At 52.4% G+C, this 15,933-nt stretch overlaps 1 protein-coding gene across 2 annotated transcripts in view; it reads right to left on the minus strand.

Moving 5' to 3' along the window:
* Positions 1–15,541, minus strand: part of NKAIN1 (sodium/potassium transporting ATPase interacting 1) — a 40,170-nt gene extending 24,629 nt beyond the window's left edge. For both annotated transcript variants that reach the window (XM_036885322.2, XM_036885321.2), the window contains exon 1: positions 14,845–15,541. In XM_036885322.2, coding sequence (XP_036741217.1) covers positions 14,845–14,898 — 54 coding nt within the window. In that variant the 5' untranslated portion in view covers positions 14,899–15,541. The remainder of the gene's footprint in view (positions 1–14,844) is intronic.
* Between the last annotated feature and the right edge of the window lie 392 nt (positions 15,542–15,933).

Raw genomic sequence — 15,933 nt, forward strand, 5'->3', positions numbered from 1 at the left:
AGCTCTTAACAGATGCCTGCAGCCCAGGGAGACTTTCTCCCCGTCACCTCCCCATCCCCCACTCTCCAGGCTGACTGGGAAGATTAAAGGGAGGGCATAGGAGCCTGGAGAGAGAGCAGAGCCTCCTCCTGCAATCATTTCCTGGCCCTGGGCCAGAAGGTTGCTGGCAGAACCTGTTGGAAGAAGAGGTGCGCTGTCTGCTGTGTGCAGGGAAGCAAGAATGGAGGGAGGACTGGCCCCTGCCTGGTCTCCTGGCCTGGGGTTCAAAGGAGGAAGGAAAGGGAAAATATGGTTCTTAAGTGCCTACTGTGTGCATAGGCTGAGCATTGCACTTTACAGGTGGCATTTCCTTTGATCTCCAGAATGACACTAAGAGGTAATAGCCAACACTTACTACATGCCAGGCATCTTCTGAATGCTTAGCATGCTTTGATTCATTTAATACTCAGTGAAACATGCCAGATAGAGACTGAGGTCGTCCTTGCTTTGAACATGGGAAAACTGAAGCAATAAGAAGGAAAGTCATTCGTCCAAGGTTACACAGCTGATAAAGATTTGAACCAGGTCCTCTGGCCCCAGAGTCCAGAAGTAACAGACTCACCACCCTGCTAGGGCAGTGGCATTCCTATTTTTCAAAGGAGGAGAGTGAGGCCCTTTCTGAGGTCACCAGGTGTCAGAGTGGGGTTCAAGCCCCATCTCCTGGGAATGTCTGTGGCATTATGACTTGCTAGTGGCACTTCCTTTACTGCTGGGCACCTGTGCCACTGCTGCCCCAGAGCTCCCGCCTGGAAACATAGAGACCTGGGGAAAGGTTCTAGCTGCAGACTCCTGCCCACAACTTCCCAGAACGAGCAGAGAAGATGACCGCTTGCACCCACCTGGGGGTGCTTGTTTTTTGTTCAGGATATTTTTGTCTGGAAAACAAAAATATTCACCCAACCCTGATCCTTTCCAGCAGTGGCATCAGTCTGCTTCTTAGAGCGGGCCATGAAGGGCCCCGAGGCCAGGCACTGCACTGGACCCAGCGGGCCCCACTGCTTCCTTGGGCCTCTGTGCATCTCTCTGTACAGACAAAGGGTTGGAAGGCTGCATTCCAGGATTCTCTGCCCAGGAGCTTCTCATTCAGCAAAGTCATGACTATGTGCCTGATAGACATGCCGCCCTCCAGGAGCCTGGCTCCTATCAGCCATAGTTACAGCAGCTGGCACGCCCTGAGCGCTGACTAAGTGCCAGTGCTGTGCTGAGGGCTTCTCATGGACCCTTTCATTAAGTTGCCTTGGTAGCCCTAAAAGGCAGGCACAATGATCTCCACTCTACAGATGAAGATACTCCGCTCAGAGGCTGAGCAACTTGCCTGTACCCACACTCCTGGGAGAAGGAGTATGTCTCATCGCCACCTGGTGCAGCTGCGGGGGGAAGGGGGCCGAGAGTTGATCACACAGCTGGCTATAACAGGGATTGATAAGCCGTGCCCGTGTCTCCCACCCTGGCCCATCAGGCCTGGGGAGCTGCTGGCCCCACCTGTCACAGCCAACAGCCAGTGTGGTTCCCAAGCTGGGCCCCAGACAGCCTCTCACTTTGGTAGGGGATCCCTGTGTCCTTGGTGGACAGCTAGTGACAGCCTGTGGGGCTGTTGGCAGCAGACAGAGACAGGCTGGACTAGCTGGCATCGTCTGAGCAGATCTGCACCTGGGAGTCTCTGCCTGCAACCCACCCCAGATCCAGGAACTTCTCTAACATTGGGAGGTCTTCAGGACTGAAGCAAGAGTGCCAATAGAGAATGTCTAAATATTTAAGTTACAAACCAAGCTAGCAAACTCTTAAATAAAATATGTTCTCTTCTTACCTAGACATAATCGTCTAGAAGACCAGGCTATGAATTTAAATTCCTTCCACTCCTTAGAATTCTGTGCTGGAAGACAGTGGTGTTTTCTAGCCCCAGCCTGCTCCAGTGAGCAGTCCTACCTCTGGTTCCTTTCTGGGCAGGTCAGGACACATGTGTGTCCACACCTGTCCCTCCCCTGACACAGCTGGCCTTTGGCCCTGGGACCTGGGCTGCACCACCAGCCAGCCACACAAACTATCCTCTGGAGAAGCCCTGGCAGGTCTTGGAAGTGGGTCTGACTGGATGGAGGACCCTGAGGTCTGTTATGAGCAAACTGGTAAATCCTCACTGGAGACATGTTCCCAAAGCAGAATCTTGGGCCACCTAGGTGCCTGGGCTCTGGGGGCAGCCCCAAGAGTATGGAGAGAGCTTGGGAGTTCGCATCAGGAAATCCAGGCGAACCCCAGCTCTGCCACATGCGTGCTGTGACTGTGGCCCAGTGAATTTCCCCTCTTGGGTCCCATTTGCTCATCTGCAAAACAGAAATGACAGTTTTTGCCTAGTAGAGTTGTAGGGAGAAGTAAATGCAATAAGGTCTGTAGAAAGGTTCGTGCTTTGCTTGTAGACTATTCAACCCCATTGTCTCTGAAAGTCCTCTCTGTAACACCATCCTTTGCCATCTTCTCCTGTTTAGCCCTCGCCATATCCCAACATGATCACTGACAGCATCTGAGCTCACAGGGGCAGGACTTAGCTTCCCACATTGCTCAATCCCTGGCACCTAGCACCATACCTGACACAGAGTGAGCACCAATGAATGTTTGGCTGAGTAAACTAAGAAGCTTTGTGATTATTCACCTGGGTTTTCCATCAGCTCATGAGGTTCATATAAGCATCACATTCACTGAGGGCTTCAGATGGCCAGGTTCTGAGGTCCAGATGGCTCAGGCACCTCTCCAGTCCTCATAGGACTCAGTCTAGGGAGAGAGACTTGATGTGGAAATCAGAACAGATTCCAACAGTGTGATGCCTGCTGTAATGGAGCCCAGAGGAAGATGTCCATGTGCAGAAGGGGTGCGGGACTGTAGAGAAGCTCTAAAGGGGAAACGATGGGTTAGCTTAGGGAGATACAGAGAGGAAGGACTTTCAGAGGACAGAGCAGCAAACACACAGCACTGAGGTGTGGGGTGCAGCTGGTGTTCCCACATCACTGGGACCTGAGCTCGGGGACGAGAGGTGGTGAATGGTAGGGTTGGCGCACAGCCTGGTGTCCATGGCTCGGACAGTCATTCTCAGTGTGCGGTTCCCGGACCAGCACCATCAGCAGCGCCTTCCGGCTTGTTAGAAATGCAAAATCTCTGGCCCCATCTCAGACCTACTAAATCAGAAACTCCGGGCAAGGTCCAGAAGTTTGTATTTTAACAAGCCCTCAAGATGATTCTGATGCACGTTTCATCCTGAAGGTGATGAGCCACGCACAGGTCATAAACAGAGGGGAGGCAGGATGGAAACTACTTTACCACGATCACTGGGCCAGCCTGGTAAGGGCTGAAAGTTGGCCCACATGGACACACCTCCAGTGGGTCAGAGCTCTGTGTACAGCAGAACAATCTACCTTCCCATGTGAGAGAAGTGAGAAACCCCTGCTGGGCACAGGCCTGTTGCCAGGGTGACCATCTGACACTAGGAGAAAGGGGGCAGTGCCCCACAGAGGGTCAGTGAAGGGGAGCTGGTTATCATGGCAACCTCCCCTCAGGGGAAGGAAGAAGCCTGGCTGTCCCCAGGTACCTCACCCGCCTTCCCAGAAGGGAGCACCACTGACCCCACAGTGCTCTGACTACATGTAGCCCATCATCCCCACCTCTGACCATTTGGGCCCCAGGTGGCAGTTTCCTCCCTTCCACATCGTGAAGCCATACCCTCCCTGTCACAGCCTAAGGGCTGGGGGACTATCTCTTTGGTTATAGCCTGGGCTCCTGTATCCATGGCGACCCTCTCTCAGGAGGCCTGAGACCCTCACCTGCCAGACCTTCATTTCCCTTTGCCCAGGCTGGTTCTGGGGGTCATGACCCTGACCAGTGGCAGGGCGTTCCCTCCCTTCAGCGGACACAGGGTGAGAAAAAGAGGAATAAGAGGATTCAATGTGTTATCTTCAACCAGGAGATGGACACATAGGGGCACATTAAACAGCTTTTTAAGGCCCAACAAGGGAAGCTCAGGAAAGAGCACACTGTACCCTCAAACCTAGAAGAGCACAAAGCATGAGGGATCTAGATGCCAAAAGGCCTGAGTTTTTAAGTCCTGCACCAATACTGTCATCTTGGGCAGGCTTTGTCATTGTCACTTCTCAAGCCTCAATTTCCTCACCCATACATCAGAGATAACGTTAGTATCTACCTCCCAGGTGTCCTGCAAGATTAAGTGAGGAAGTGCCTCTGAAGGAGCAGCACAATGCCTGGCACCTCCCTGCACCATGTCTTCCTGCTCCTCAGGGAGGACAGAGGGAATGCCCACCCCTAGGTGACCTCTTTCCATTGGGACACCTGGTGGGGAAGAGCAGTGGCTACGGGTCAGAAACACTCCATGGACATTGCCTGCTGGTACTGTTATCATTAATCATCAGCAGTGAATGAGAGTCCTGCCTGGTAAATTGCTTCCTCCAGGTAATTTACATTTCCTACTGTTATTTTAGTCTTCATTCACTGCAATTTGATATAGGGATGTTTTCTAGAAAGCAGGAGCCATAGCTTCAGTTTTAGTTTTCCTGCAAACGCAAGCCCCAGGCCCTGGCGGGAAGCACCCAAAAAACTCAGCACGAAACAGACTTGGAAATCATTTACTCTTAGTATGCAAGGCACAAAGCTCTCCTCCCTAGCCTTATCAAGCGCTTGAATGCCTCCAGGGTTGAGGTCCTTATTCCCTGCTGAAAGCTGACTGGTGCCCAGGACTCCAGGGAGGCTGAGAACCATGGGGTGAGCAGGAGCTGAATGGGCAGCGGCAGGAGTTGGGGCTCTAACAGGGAACTCCCGGGGCCATCCCCAAGCCCTCCCCCTCCCGCTGAGACTTGATAATAGGAGTGGTTCTAATTATGCTCTAATTGCTTTCTTCCAGGCAGTTTCTCTGGAGCCAAGGAGTTCAGAGTTCATGAATAAATGAAGAAGGAGGAAGCGGGAAGGGATGTTTATTGATCCACAAATCTCTACGTGCCAGTGTCTGCCCCACAAATGCTTGGGCATGTAGCTGTGAACACACACACACGTATACACCACAGTCCCCAAACTTCTCTTTTTTTAAAAGGACAGGTAAGGGGTAAAAGGAAGGTAACAAGAAGTGCCCTAAACTGGCTTTGGGTCCCAGTCCCAACTTTGCCACTGACTTACATTGTGGTCTTCAACAAATCCTAGTTTTCCGGACTGTGTGGTGTGGGGTGAAGACTTGAGGATGTCAGTAGGCAGTCCTCCAGCCAGATGAAACCTGGGCTGTGTCAGGTGGGCACGGTAGCCCTTAGATTGCCCCTTCATACAGATGCCTCATTCTCTAAGAACTGGCCAAGCAGCTGGGGGTTCTGGGGAAGTGGCAGGAGGAACACCTGCATGGCCATGCTGGCGGGACATGTGGTGGGGAAGAGCAGGAACTCCAGCTCAGATGCCTGCTCGGCCACACACTCACCAGCTGTGAGGCCCTGGGTGAGGCACTTGAGCTTCCTGAGCCTCAGTTCCTTCATCTGTCAGGTGGGAATGACGACTGTGTGCTGAGGGTTCACCCAGGGCACAGAATGGCCTCAGCCAAGTGCCTGACATATAGTAAGCCTTGGGTAAGTGGTAGTTGTTATTGCTAATATGCCAACAACCCTGCAAGGCAGAGACAGGGGCCTTCATTACTGATGAATAAACTAAGGCACAGAGAGGTCAAGCAATTCGCCCCAGGTCATGCATTAAGCAGCAGGATTTGAACCCAGGCAATCAGACCCTGAAGAATCTGTGCTCTGGTCTTGCTTCTCCACCATGTCTGATCCATCTGGTCTCCAAGATCTGGCACATAGTTGTCCATAGTAATGTGCTAGATGATAGAGAAATGCAGGGGGATAAAAATGAACCTGAAAGTAGACTTTTTCCAGTGACCAAGGTGGGGGGAATGGGTTGATGGAGGAGGGACTAATCCAAGATTACCTTTCAAGGTCAAAGTGAAATGCCAGGTCTGAGGGACCCAGGACTCCCTGCCTCCTTAGTGGCTGCAGCCAGGCCAGGTGGGGATAAGGTGGATCCTTGGCATATGCTTGTGGAAGGAAAGCTTGCCCCTTCATGACTCCCACTAAGAAGCCAAAGTTAGGAATCCTGCCTTTTGGCACCAGCCAGAACTGGCTCTGCCACTGTCATACTGTGACTTAGCAGGTGACTTCAGCTCTCTGATGCTCAGAGCCTTCATCTAGGAAATGGGGATAATCACGGTCCCCATGCAGTTGGAGGCTGCATGATGGTGACTTGAGGTGACACATGTGAGGCCCTAGGTTAGAGGTGAGGAGTAGGGGCCTCGAGTCAGACTGCTCAGGTTTGTATCCCAGCTCTGCCACTGCCTGACCTAACTGCCCAGCCTCAGCTTTTGCGTTTCTAAACTGGGGATGAGGACTGTCTGTCATATAGGAGCAGAGTGAGGATGAACCAGCTACTACAGGTAAAGCAGTTACAACAGTGGGCAGGGTGTCAGAAGTGCTCACTGAATCTTCTCTATCAGCCTGTACTGCACAGAGAGCCTGCAGGCCAATTTACATATGGGGAGACAGAGCCCCAGAGAGGGCCAAGGACTTATCCAAAGTCACAGAGCCAGTTCATGGCAAAGCCAGGCCTATGTATGTATGAGGGCCAGTTGTATGTAGGGCTGCCTGTCCAGACCACAGTTTGAATGAATAACCACAAGACCTTTCACAGCACCTGGGCCACCTTGCTCAAGGCTTGAGGACTCTGGGGGACTGAAGTTCCCTTATCCTGTTCTCCCTGGTGGCTTCAAGGCTGGTTCAAACCTGTGGCATGTGTCAGAGGACAGGGAGGGCTGATCCACCTTCTTGGCCCACCTGGCCAGCCCTTCAGCTCCAGGGCTGGCTGAAGAGGCCTCAGAACAATCCAGGGGCCCAGGACTGGAACACCATTTGTCAGCCCTGTGTGGTGGTGGCGGGCTCGTCTCCATGACAACAGTGCAGTGTGAAGGCATCCTGGCATCATTAGGGAGCGTGCTGAGCAGCATAAACAGAGGCTGCAGTAGATTACACGCCTATTATGAGCAGTCGCAGGCTCTGAGCACTGGTAATTATACCTAATTGTGCATTTAATTGTGTAATTGAAAACCCACATCTCTGGTTCAGGCTGGGGCTGCAGAACCTAACCCCCCCTCCAAAAAAAAGAGGGTTAGGAAGCATCCCCACCCGGAAAATCCCAAGGCTGCCTCCCCTTCTAGGACAAGGGATACTGGAGTGGGTATGGGGTAAAGCGCCTGTGGACTCCCATTTCCCTCACTGCCTGTGCCAGGAGCTCAGCTAGGCTCTGTGATTTTGGGTGGCAGGGGGAGAAGCATGCTTAAGGCAAAGGGACATGGTAAGAGCACAAAAAAGTGCTCACAATTCTCATTATTCATAATAGATACCATATCTTGTGCTACTGCCACTGTCCTCTTAGTACCTAGAACCAGCATTTGGTGGTTCCAAGGGACCTGAATCATTATTAGATCCATTAGATATCCAAGTAGTCATCCAACCTACATATAAATTCTTAATCACTGCCAGAGACAGGGAACTCACTACCTGATTGTCAATCCATCATGGCAGAGCCTCTGTAGATGGTTTGGAAACCACTGATGGGGTTCAACACTCTCTCCTCCATCCCTCAGTTTCATAGACTGGAGAAAATAAGGTCCAGAGAAGGGCAGGGCCAGTTCAAAGTCACACAGCAAGTGAGTACCAGAACCCTGGGATTCTGACTTGTCGGGCATATTTTGCACTTGAAGGTGACTCAACACCTAAGCACCTGGTGCTTTGGGGCACTTCATAAATATTTGCTGAATACAACTCTGGGCAGGGTCAGCTGCTGGCAATTCTTACTCTCTGACCCAAGAGAACTTCATCTTTCTGGAGTTCAGGAAGCTTACCTGTGGTGAACCAGGCATTAGTGATGGGTCAGAACCTCCTGCTCCGAATCTCTGTGGTCTGAGACTTGATTTTACCACCAAATATGCCATGTGGGCATTTGGGATGGTGACAGGATAGCACTCATTCAAACAGACAGAGGAGAGAAGAGGTCACCTGAGTCCTGGACAATGTGACAGCCAGGTGTAAAGTCTTGGGCAGGCTGTCGGAGGCAGGAGCCTGACCCTCCCACCCGTCGTCACTGCTGCACGAGGTGGGCTGATGTGGCAGCGGCTCCCATCACTGCCTGGCAAGGATGGAGCGCATGGATGACTCAGAGTTGGAGGGGGCCTTTGAGATGATGACTCCAACCTTCTCCACTGGCAGAGGGCAGGCCAGACCTTCCTTTTGGATTCCCTCTGAATGACTGCTGGGCTCTATGCCCAAAGTTCCCTGTATCATCTTGGGTCACCCTCACTATATTCCCGTGAGGGTATGCTATTATTATTCCCATTTTACAGAAGAGAAGACTGAGGATAAGGCCAAGGCCACAAAGGTTTAGCAAGACCTCTACTCCAACTTGGGCCGTTTACTGGTTGGAAAGGGGACACGTTCCATTTCCTGCACACAGTATTCAGATTCATAGATCCTGCTTCTCATTTCTAGGGCATTTGAGAGTGTGAACCTTTTGTGAACTCCTAGTCAGTGTATCTTACTTCAAAGGAGCTTCCTGACAATTCTCAGGTAGATAATTATTATCCTGATTTAGAGAAATGCCAGTGGAAGCTCAGAGAGGTTAGGTGTCTTGCCCAAGGTCACCCAGGTACAAGAGGCAGAGATAAAACTCAAACCACATCCAGATGCCAAAGCCCCAGCTCTTCCTAGTTGACCTCCTGGCCTCTGATTCACCTGCTGCTTTGAGAGGCAGGGGCCAGGAGGCCAGGGTAACCCATTAAATCCTGCAACCACAGTAACAGCTCTTCTACAACCTTGGCATTTGTGGGCAGCAGCTGTGTCAGGGAGGCTGGCTTTGCTGCTTGCAGCTTTCCCTCAGGCTCCAGGTCAAAGGAGAGGGCTGAGGACACGGACTGGACTCCCCCATACCAAAACCAGCTCTACCCACTGTGGCCCAGAACTACCTTTTAAAAAAATATCTCTGGTCTCAGCCCATCTTCCATCCACTACTTCTTGAAACTAGAGAAGGGACTTCAATGATCAGAGCTAATAATCTGCACTTGGTCTAGATTTTACAGTTCTCAAATCCTTTCCCACTGATCACTCATCTAAGGCCTAGACTGCATCTTCTGTTTCCTTGGTAACAAGTCACTTCGTTTTCTGTGCCTCAGTATACCCACCTGTAAATGGGTATGAAAACCATACCTATCTCCTAGAGTGTTTTGAAGCCTGATAGGTCTTCAATACAGGCTGATTTCTTTCCTGGGTAACTTTTTTTCAACCTGCATCATAGTTCCCCTAAACCCAACATAGTTTGAGATGAGTAGAAATAGGGATGGGGTTTGGGGCAGGAAGCATTTGAACAAGCAGCTCAGAAGATCTGGCATCTAGTAACAATCCCTTACGGCTGAGGAGACTTAGACTTCTCCACCTACTCCCACATCCAGCATCCCCCACAATCCTACAGGGGCAGCAATGGGGCCTGTAAGGTAGAAGCTACAGAGTCCTAGGTCTGGGTTTGAATCCTTATTCTGTCCCTTTATTTAATGTGGCCATGAATAAACCAGAAAGTAAAAGGGACCAGGTATATAAAGTGCTTCATACAGTGCCTGGCTCATAAGAGACACCAAACAAAAGTTATTTTATTATTATTATTATTTCCCACTGAACCATACATTTTCCATATGAAGAAACTAAGACTTGAGTAGTTTATAGGAATGCCTCTGATGACTAAAATTTCTGATCCAAGCGAAGATGGGGGCTGAAGTGACATGTCTAAGCCTCAAGGTAAATATCAGCTCGCCATAGGGAACACCTCTCTGGGCCAGGCACTGTGCTCACTTGCTGTCCAGGCATGGCCTCATGTAATCCCCAAACTGCCACAGGGTAGGAGCTGTTGTTCTGCTTACTTTATAGGGGAGGGGCTGAGGCTCAGAGAGGGTAAGGAACTTTCTGGAAGTCACAAAGCAAGACAGCAGTGTCTGTCTGACTCCAGAGATATTGCTCTTAACCCTTGAGCCAGAGTTCAGAGCAGCCGCCATTTATGGGTGTTTATCTCAAACAACCCTCTGACCCACCACTGCAAAGCAGAACCAGGGCCATCCCCTGGGCCCCCTTTTTATTCCACCTTGCTCTGTCCACATCATAAGGGTTTTGAGGGCTGTTTGGCCTGTGTCCATCTGCAAAAGGGAGTTGACTACCCCAGTCCCCATCCTGTCCAAAGAGGTATGAAGAACAAAAAGGGTCAGTGGCCTGGATAATTTCATGCTCGACTCTGAAGCATCCAGGACCTGAAGCATCCAGAGCAGAGCTAGACCCTCCCCAGGAAGCCATAAGCTTGAATACACAGCTGCTTCGGGGCGCAGGCCTCTGCAGGAGCCCATCTCCCTCCAGTCTCCACCATCACTATTGCTAATAACGACATCAATCAGGTTGACCACGTTTCACACCATTACTCGCAGCTCAGCAGGAAGCTACATATTTTCCCCCTCACCCACCTTCCACAAAGCAAATAGCTCTCCAGAAGAGAAGAGAATGAAACTGATGTTTTTCTGAGTACCTACTATATGCAGGGCACCTGTCTAAGCCCTTCTTACAACTCTGTGAGGTAGGGATGACTCTCTTTGACAGAGGGAAAACTGGGTCCCAGGATGCATGTGTCCAAGGTCACACAGAGCTGGGACAAGAATAACCGTGGCAGTGATGTATTACTGAGCATCCGCTGGCTCACAGTGCCATGATCCTATTGAGAGATTGCCATCTTTACATTCAGATGAGGAAACTGAGGCTTGAAGCAGTGAACAGACCTGAGGTCACACACTGCTTAAATGTGAGCAGCAGAGTGGCACAGGGTGAAGAGGGTGGCTCCCTGTTCAGGCAGCAGAGTGCACACATTCTACTTCTGTCACTGACTAGCTTAGAGACCTCAGACAAACTTTATCAACTCTCTGAACCTCAATTTCCTCATCCGAAAAAGGGGTTAGTGGAAACATCTATCCCATTTTGTGAAGACAGTATGAAGGGTAAAAACAGTAAAATAGCTAACGTTTATGAGTCATTTAACATGTACCAGGCACTTTGCCAAGCACTTTACATGTGTAAGCTCATTTGGTTGAATGAGGTAATGCATATAAAGTGCTTAGCACAGGAGTCCAGAAATGGCAGTGATAATGATGACGATGAAGAAATTGATGATGATTCCCTTGGGCAAACCTCCTGGACTCATCCTCTTACAGGAAGTATGGAGTGGCTTGTCCGGTTTCAGGAAGGAGGTGGACCAGGAAAGAAGGGCAGGGTTCAGACAGGGGAGGGAAATGGAAACACAGAAAAACTAGGGAGTGCATAGCATTCATAATATCAGTATGATACACCAAGTAGAACCCAGGAAAGCAAGGGACCCCAAATGTTCACACAATGGAACCTAAGTGAGACACACCAAAAAAACAGAAAAACCCAGGTCAGCTGAGACATCATCCCTGGGCCCCAGATGGGCAGAACTGGCAGGACCCTAGAGACACAGACCAGTAGTTCTCCCCATTTTACAGATGGATAAACCAAGGCTTGCAGTGGGGAATAGGCTTGCCCAAGTTCACCAGATGTCAAGAGCTGGGCTGAATCCAGCTCTCCTGCCTCTCAGCTCAGTGCCTAATTACCTTCTGCTTTCCACAAAGAGTGTGGGGTGGGTGGTGGGGGGTACCTGTATATGTGTGGGCCATAATTCCAGGGAATGCAGCCCATGACATACATCATTAAGATAGTAACAATAACAAAGCTATAGGGTTGAATGTTCACTCTGTGCCTGGCACAGTGCCAAGTTCATCATATGCATTTAATCCTCATAACAACCCAAAGAATTGGGAACTCTTTCTATTATCACTATTTAACAGTTGACAAAACTATGGTTCAGAGAGGGTAAGCATCTTGTCTATGATCACACAGCTAGGAAGTGACAGACCCAGGACTTGACCGCAGGTTTGTCCTGTCAAACTCCAGAGCCTTGTCCTTATACCTGCCCACCTGCACATACAGCCCCCACCAGCTTCTCCCACCCTCCAGGACCCTCATTCCCTATTCCCTCACCCAAAGCAAGTCTATCCCAAGAAGAGTACTTCAAATTGGCTTGTTTTATTGTAACGATCAAACCCCATTCAAAGAAGAAAAATGACACAGTTCCTCTTCTGAAGTTTTCAGCTGAGAAACATTTAACAGCCTCTTTCTTCTCTGCCCCTTTCCATTGGATGGAAACACAGGCTCCCTTCTCCCTGAGATGATGTCAGGCTGGCTGGTGAATTCCAGCATCTGGGAGCACGCTGTGGAAGCTGCCAGGCAGCAGAGGCTCCTAGGGGTTTGCAAGAGCAGAAGGGAGCCACTCTGCAATCAGCCCAGATGGCAAGAGAGCCAAGAGATCAGTTTTCAAGTCCCTCCTTGGAACACATCCCCAAAATTATCTCATGTAACCCTCAGAAGTTGCCCAAGCCACCCAGCCAAGATACAGGAGAGTCAGAATCCCAGTTAGGTCTTGCCTAACTCCAGAGCCCCTGTGCTGGTGAATCTCTAAGTTGGAGGGTGGGTTTACCTTAGAGAGCTATGGAGGCAGGTGAGTGGGAGGCAGGGAGACTACCTCTCCCCACCTTTGTCTCTCTAGAACTGTAAGCACCTCCCAAGGGACCCCTGACTTATCAGGGCCTGAACTACTTATTTTATAATTAAGAAGGCAACAGGGGATGCTGGTGAGCTGCCTGGCCTCAAAGCCTGGCTCCTGACTATAGAACTTTGGACAAGTTACTTTGCAGGGTCCTTAGGAGATCCTATGAGTTAATACATGGAAAAGTGCTTACAAGGGTACCTAGCACCTGGTAAGTAAACACTAACCATTGTTATTATCACCAACAGAGAATGAGCACGGGACAAGCTGTTAAGAAAGCTCACCTTTAGGGTGTGGCAATAGGCATAGAAACTTACCTTTATCTTCTCCTCTTTTTGATTATGATTGATTAATTTTATAACATGTGTATATCACTTTTCTAATTAAAGTCCTACTGTACAATTTAAAAAATAACAAATAGAAAAAAAAATCCTCTGAAGCCTCAGCACTTCTTGGCATTTTATGTTCCTCAAAGTAGATAAAGAAAGGTGTTTCTATGTGAGCCAGGAGTTGCCAAATAACTGATTCATTCATTTATTTTACAAATATTAATGGAGTGCCAGGCACTGTTCCAGCTGCTGGGGATTCAGCAGGGAACAAAACAGATAATCTCTATCCTTCTGGAGTTTCCATTCTACCTGATTTTAATTAATCCCCACTGCAACCCTCAAGGACGAGCAATTTACAGATAGGCAGACCAAGGCAGCACAGTGAGGCAAAGCCACTTGCCCTGTGTCTCACAGCCAGGAGCAGGGCTGAGACCTTCAGGCTGGGCTGTTTCTACCACTTCCTAAGAGGGCAGGCGCGGAGAGAGCAAGTTTGGAGCTGATGTCCCCAAGAGGAGAGAAACAAGATGAATGAGGGGTTGCCCATGCAGACCCAGAGCTTCACTCTGCATTACTGTATGCACCTGGGGGTGGGGGGTGGGCGACAGCTTAGGCACAAGTGGGGACCGGGCCATGGAGTCAGGCTGAAGCGAGGCTCAAGCTCCCTCAACTCCCACTCAGACCTGAGTTCTGCCCAAGGAGGCCCCCATGGGTCTTTGTCCGGAGGAGCAACACAGCTTCAAAAACCTTTGGGTGTTGGGCTTCAGCTCTAGAGTAGGTAGGAGACCTTCGTCTCTCCTTAAGCACCTTCCAAATTTGCCTGCCAGGGCCTGAAGGGCAGAGCTGGTCCTCCTCAGCCCCCACATTCCCTCCTAGCCTCCCTGGGACAAGAAGCTGGGTTCCCTAAGCTGGGGTTAGGCATAGTGTCCCAGATGCTCCCATCCCCCCAGGGCACCCAGTGTCCCCACCCTCACTGGTGCTGGCACAGGCAGAGGAACTGGTCTGCCTGTCCCCACCCATGCTCGGGTGGAACTGATAACGGGATGCAGCGCCTGTGGCCGCAGTGACCGCAGCTTAGGCAGGGAGGGGGCAGTCCAGTGCCTAGCTGGTCAGAATGGCCCAGAACCTGGCAGCTCCTTGTGACCCTCTCCAGGGAGGTGGACCTCCAGTCCCAGGCCTGCCCACTCAGGAGGGTAAAGGGAGGCAGCACCAGCACAAAGGAGGAGTGAACGATTCTTGGACTCTAAGATCCCAGCACACGCAGATAAGCATGAACCAGAAATGGTCAGAGATCTGGAGATACCCAAGGAGAAACCCGGGGAGACACAGAGGAGCAGAGACTTCGTGAGAAACCCTCACACCGGCAGAGACCCGGAGGACGGGAGACCCATGCGCGCGAACCATCGGGAGGGAAGCACACGGCGGGACCTCAGCGGACCCACTGACGGGCCTCGGACACACCCCCAGCCCCTGAGAGCCACAGTCCCACAGCAGGCCACTCATACGGAGCGGGCCAGACGCGTGGAGCCCAGGCGCGGGGCGGACCGGGGACTCGCGCACAGGACGCGCTCGGGGACCGGGAGCGCCAGCGAGAAGCGCACACAAAGAGACAGCCCGGCCAGCGGGCGCGGGCTCCGCCCGTCCGCTCCGTGCCTCCAGACTACCCCCGGCCGGGCACTAGCACCAGGCACAGAACCCCACCCGCACGCCCCGGGACCCCGCCCCGCCGCGCCCCACCCTGCCCCGGCCGCCCGGCGCTCACCAGCTGCAGGCAGCAGAAGGCGACAAGCGTGCAGCGTCCGCTGCACTTGCCCATGGCTCCGGGGGCCGCGCGGGCCGTCCACCGCGGCGCCCCTCTGGCTCGGCGGCCGCCGCCGCCTCCGCGCCTGGCGGGCTCTGCGTCCTCCTCGCTGGGCGCCCGGGGCGGCGGGCCGGGCACCTAGGGCCGGGCCCGGGAGCGCGGGTTCCTCAGCGCAGGGGCCGGCCGCTCGCGCTCAGAGTCCATGGTCTGTCCGCCCGCGCGCTGGCTCTGCCGCGCCTCCTTTGTCTGGCCGGCCAGGCGCGCCTCCTGCCCCGGGGCAGCTGGCGGGGAGAGCGGAGCGGGGAGCGCAGGCACCGAGCGCGGCGCAGCGCAGAGCAACACTGCCCAGCTGGGGCAGCCGCCCGGGCGCTCGGCAGCGGCCGCGGCTTCCCGGCCCACCACGTGGCTCCGCCGCGGCCACAGGGAGGGAGGGAGGAAAGGGAGGACGGGTGGGGCGGGGCGGCCGCGGGAGCAGCGGGGAGGGGGCCGGGGTAGGGAGGTGCGAGTCGGGGGCGAGGAAGGGGCAGAAGAGGGAAGGGCTCAGGCTCGGGGGCTGACAGCCCTGGGTCAAACCCCTGCCTCTCTGCTCACTCACTGTGTGACCTTGGGCAAATCACGTCACCTCTCTGGGCCTCAGTTCTCTTAACAAAGTAGGAGTACTAAGACGAAATGCCATTATGCGAATAAAGCCCTTAGCCCTGTGTCTGGCCTCCTGAGGTTCCCAGAGCCCGCCTCTGCCCACCGTCTCTAGGGTCCAGGGAGTGCCAACATTGGCCCTCTGTTTCCACTCCAATTCCCAGATCTGCTCCTCATTCTGGGCTCCCTCTGACTTGCTTGGCCACATTTCTTCCTTGCCTCTTTCCTTTTACCGGTTTTCATTGAGTCCTGACTGCATAGGCATCCCTGGGGGCCGTGGGATGGGAGATGAGCCCTGCAGCATTGCTCCATAACCCATAGAGCTTCCCAGTCCAGGGATCAGGCAGGCTAGGGCATAGGGGTGAGATGCACGACAGCAGAGGGCTGCCCCAGGGGCTGCGACCAGCCCCTAAC

Source organism: Manis pentadactyla, chromosome 4 (assembly GCF_030020395.1).
Source record: "Manis pentadactyla isolate mManPen7 chromosome 4, mManPen7.hap1, whole genome shotgun sequence".
NCBI lineage: Eukaryota > Metazoa > Chordata > Mammalia > Pholidota > Manidae > Manis > Manis pentadactyla.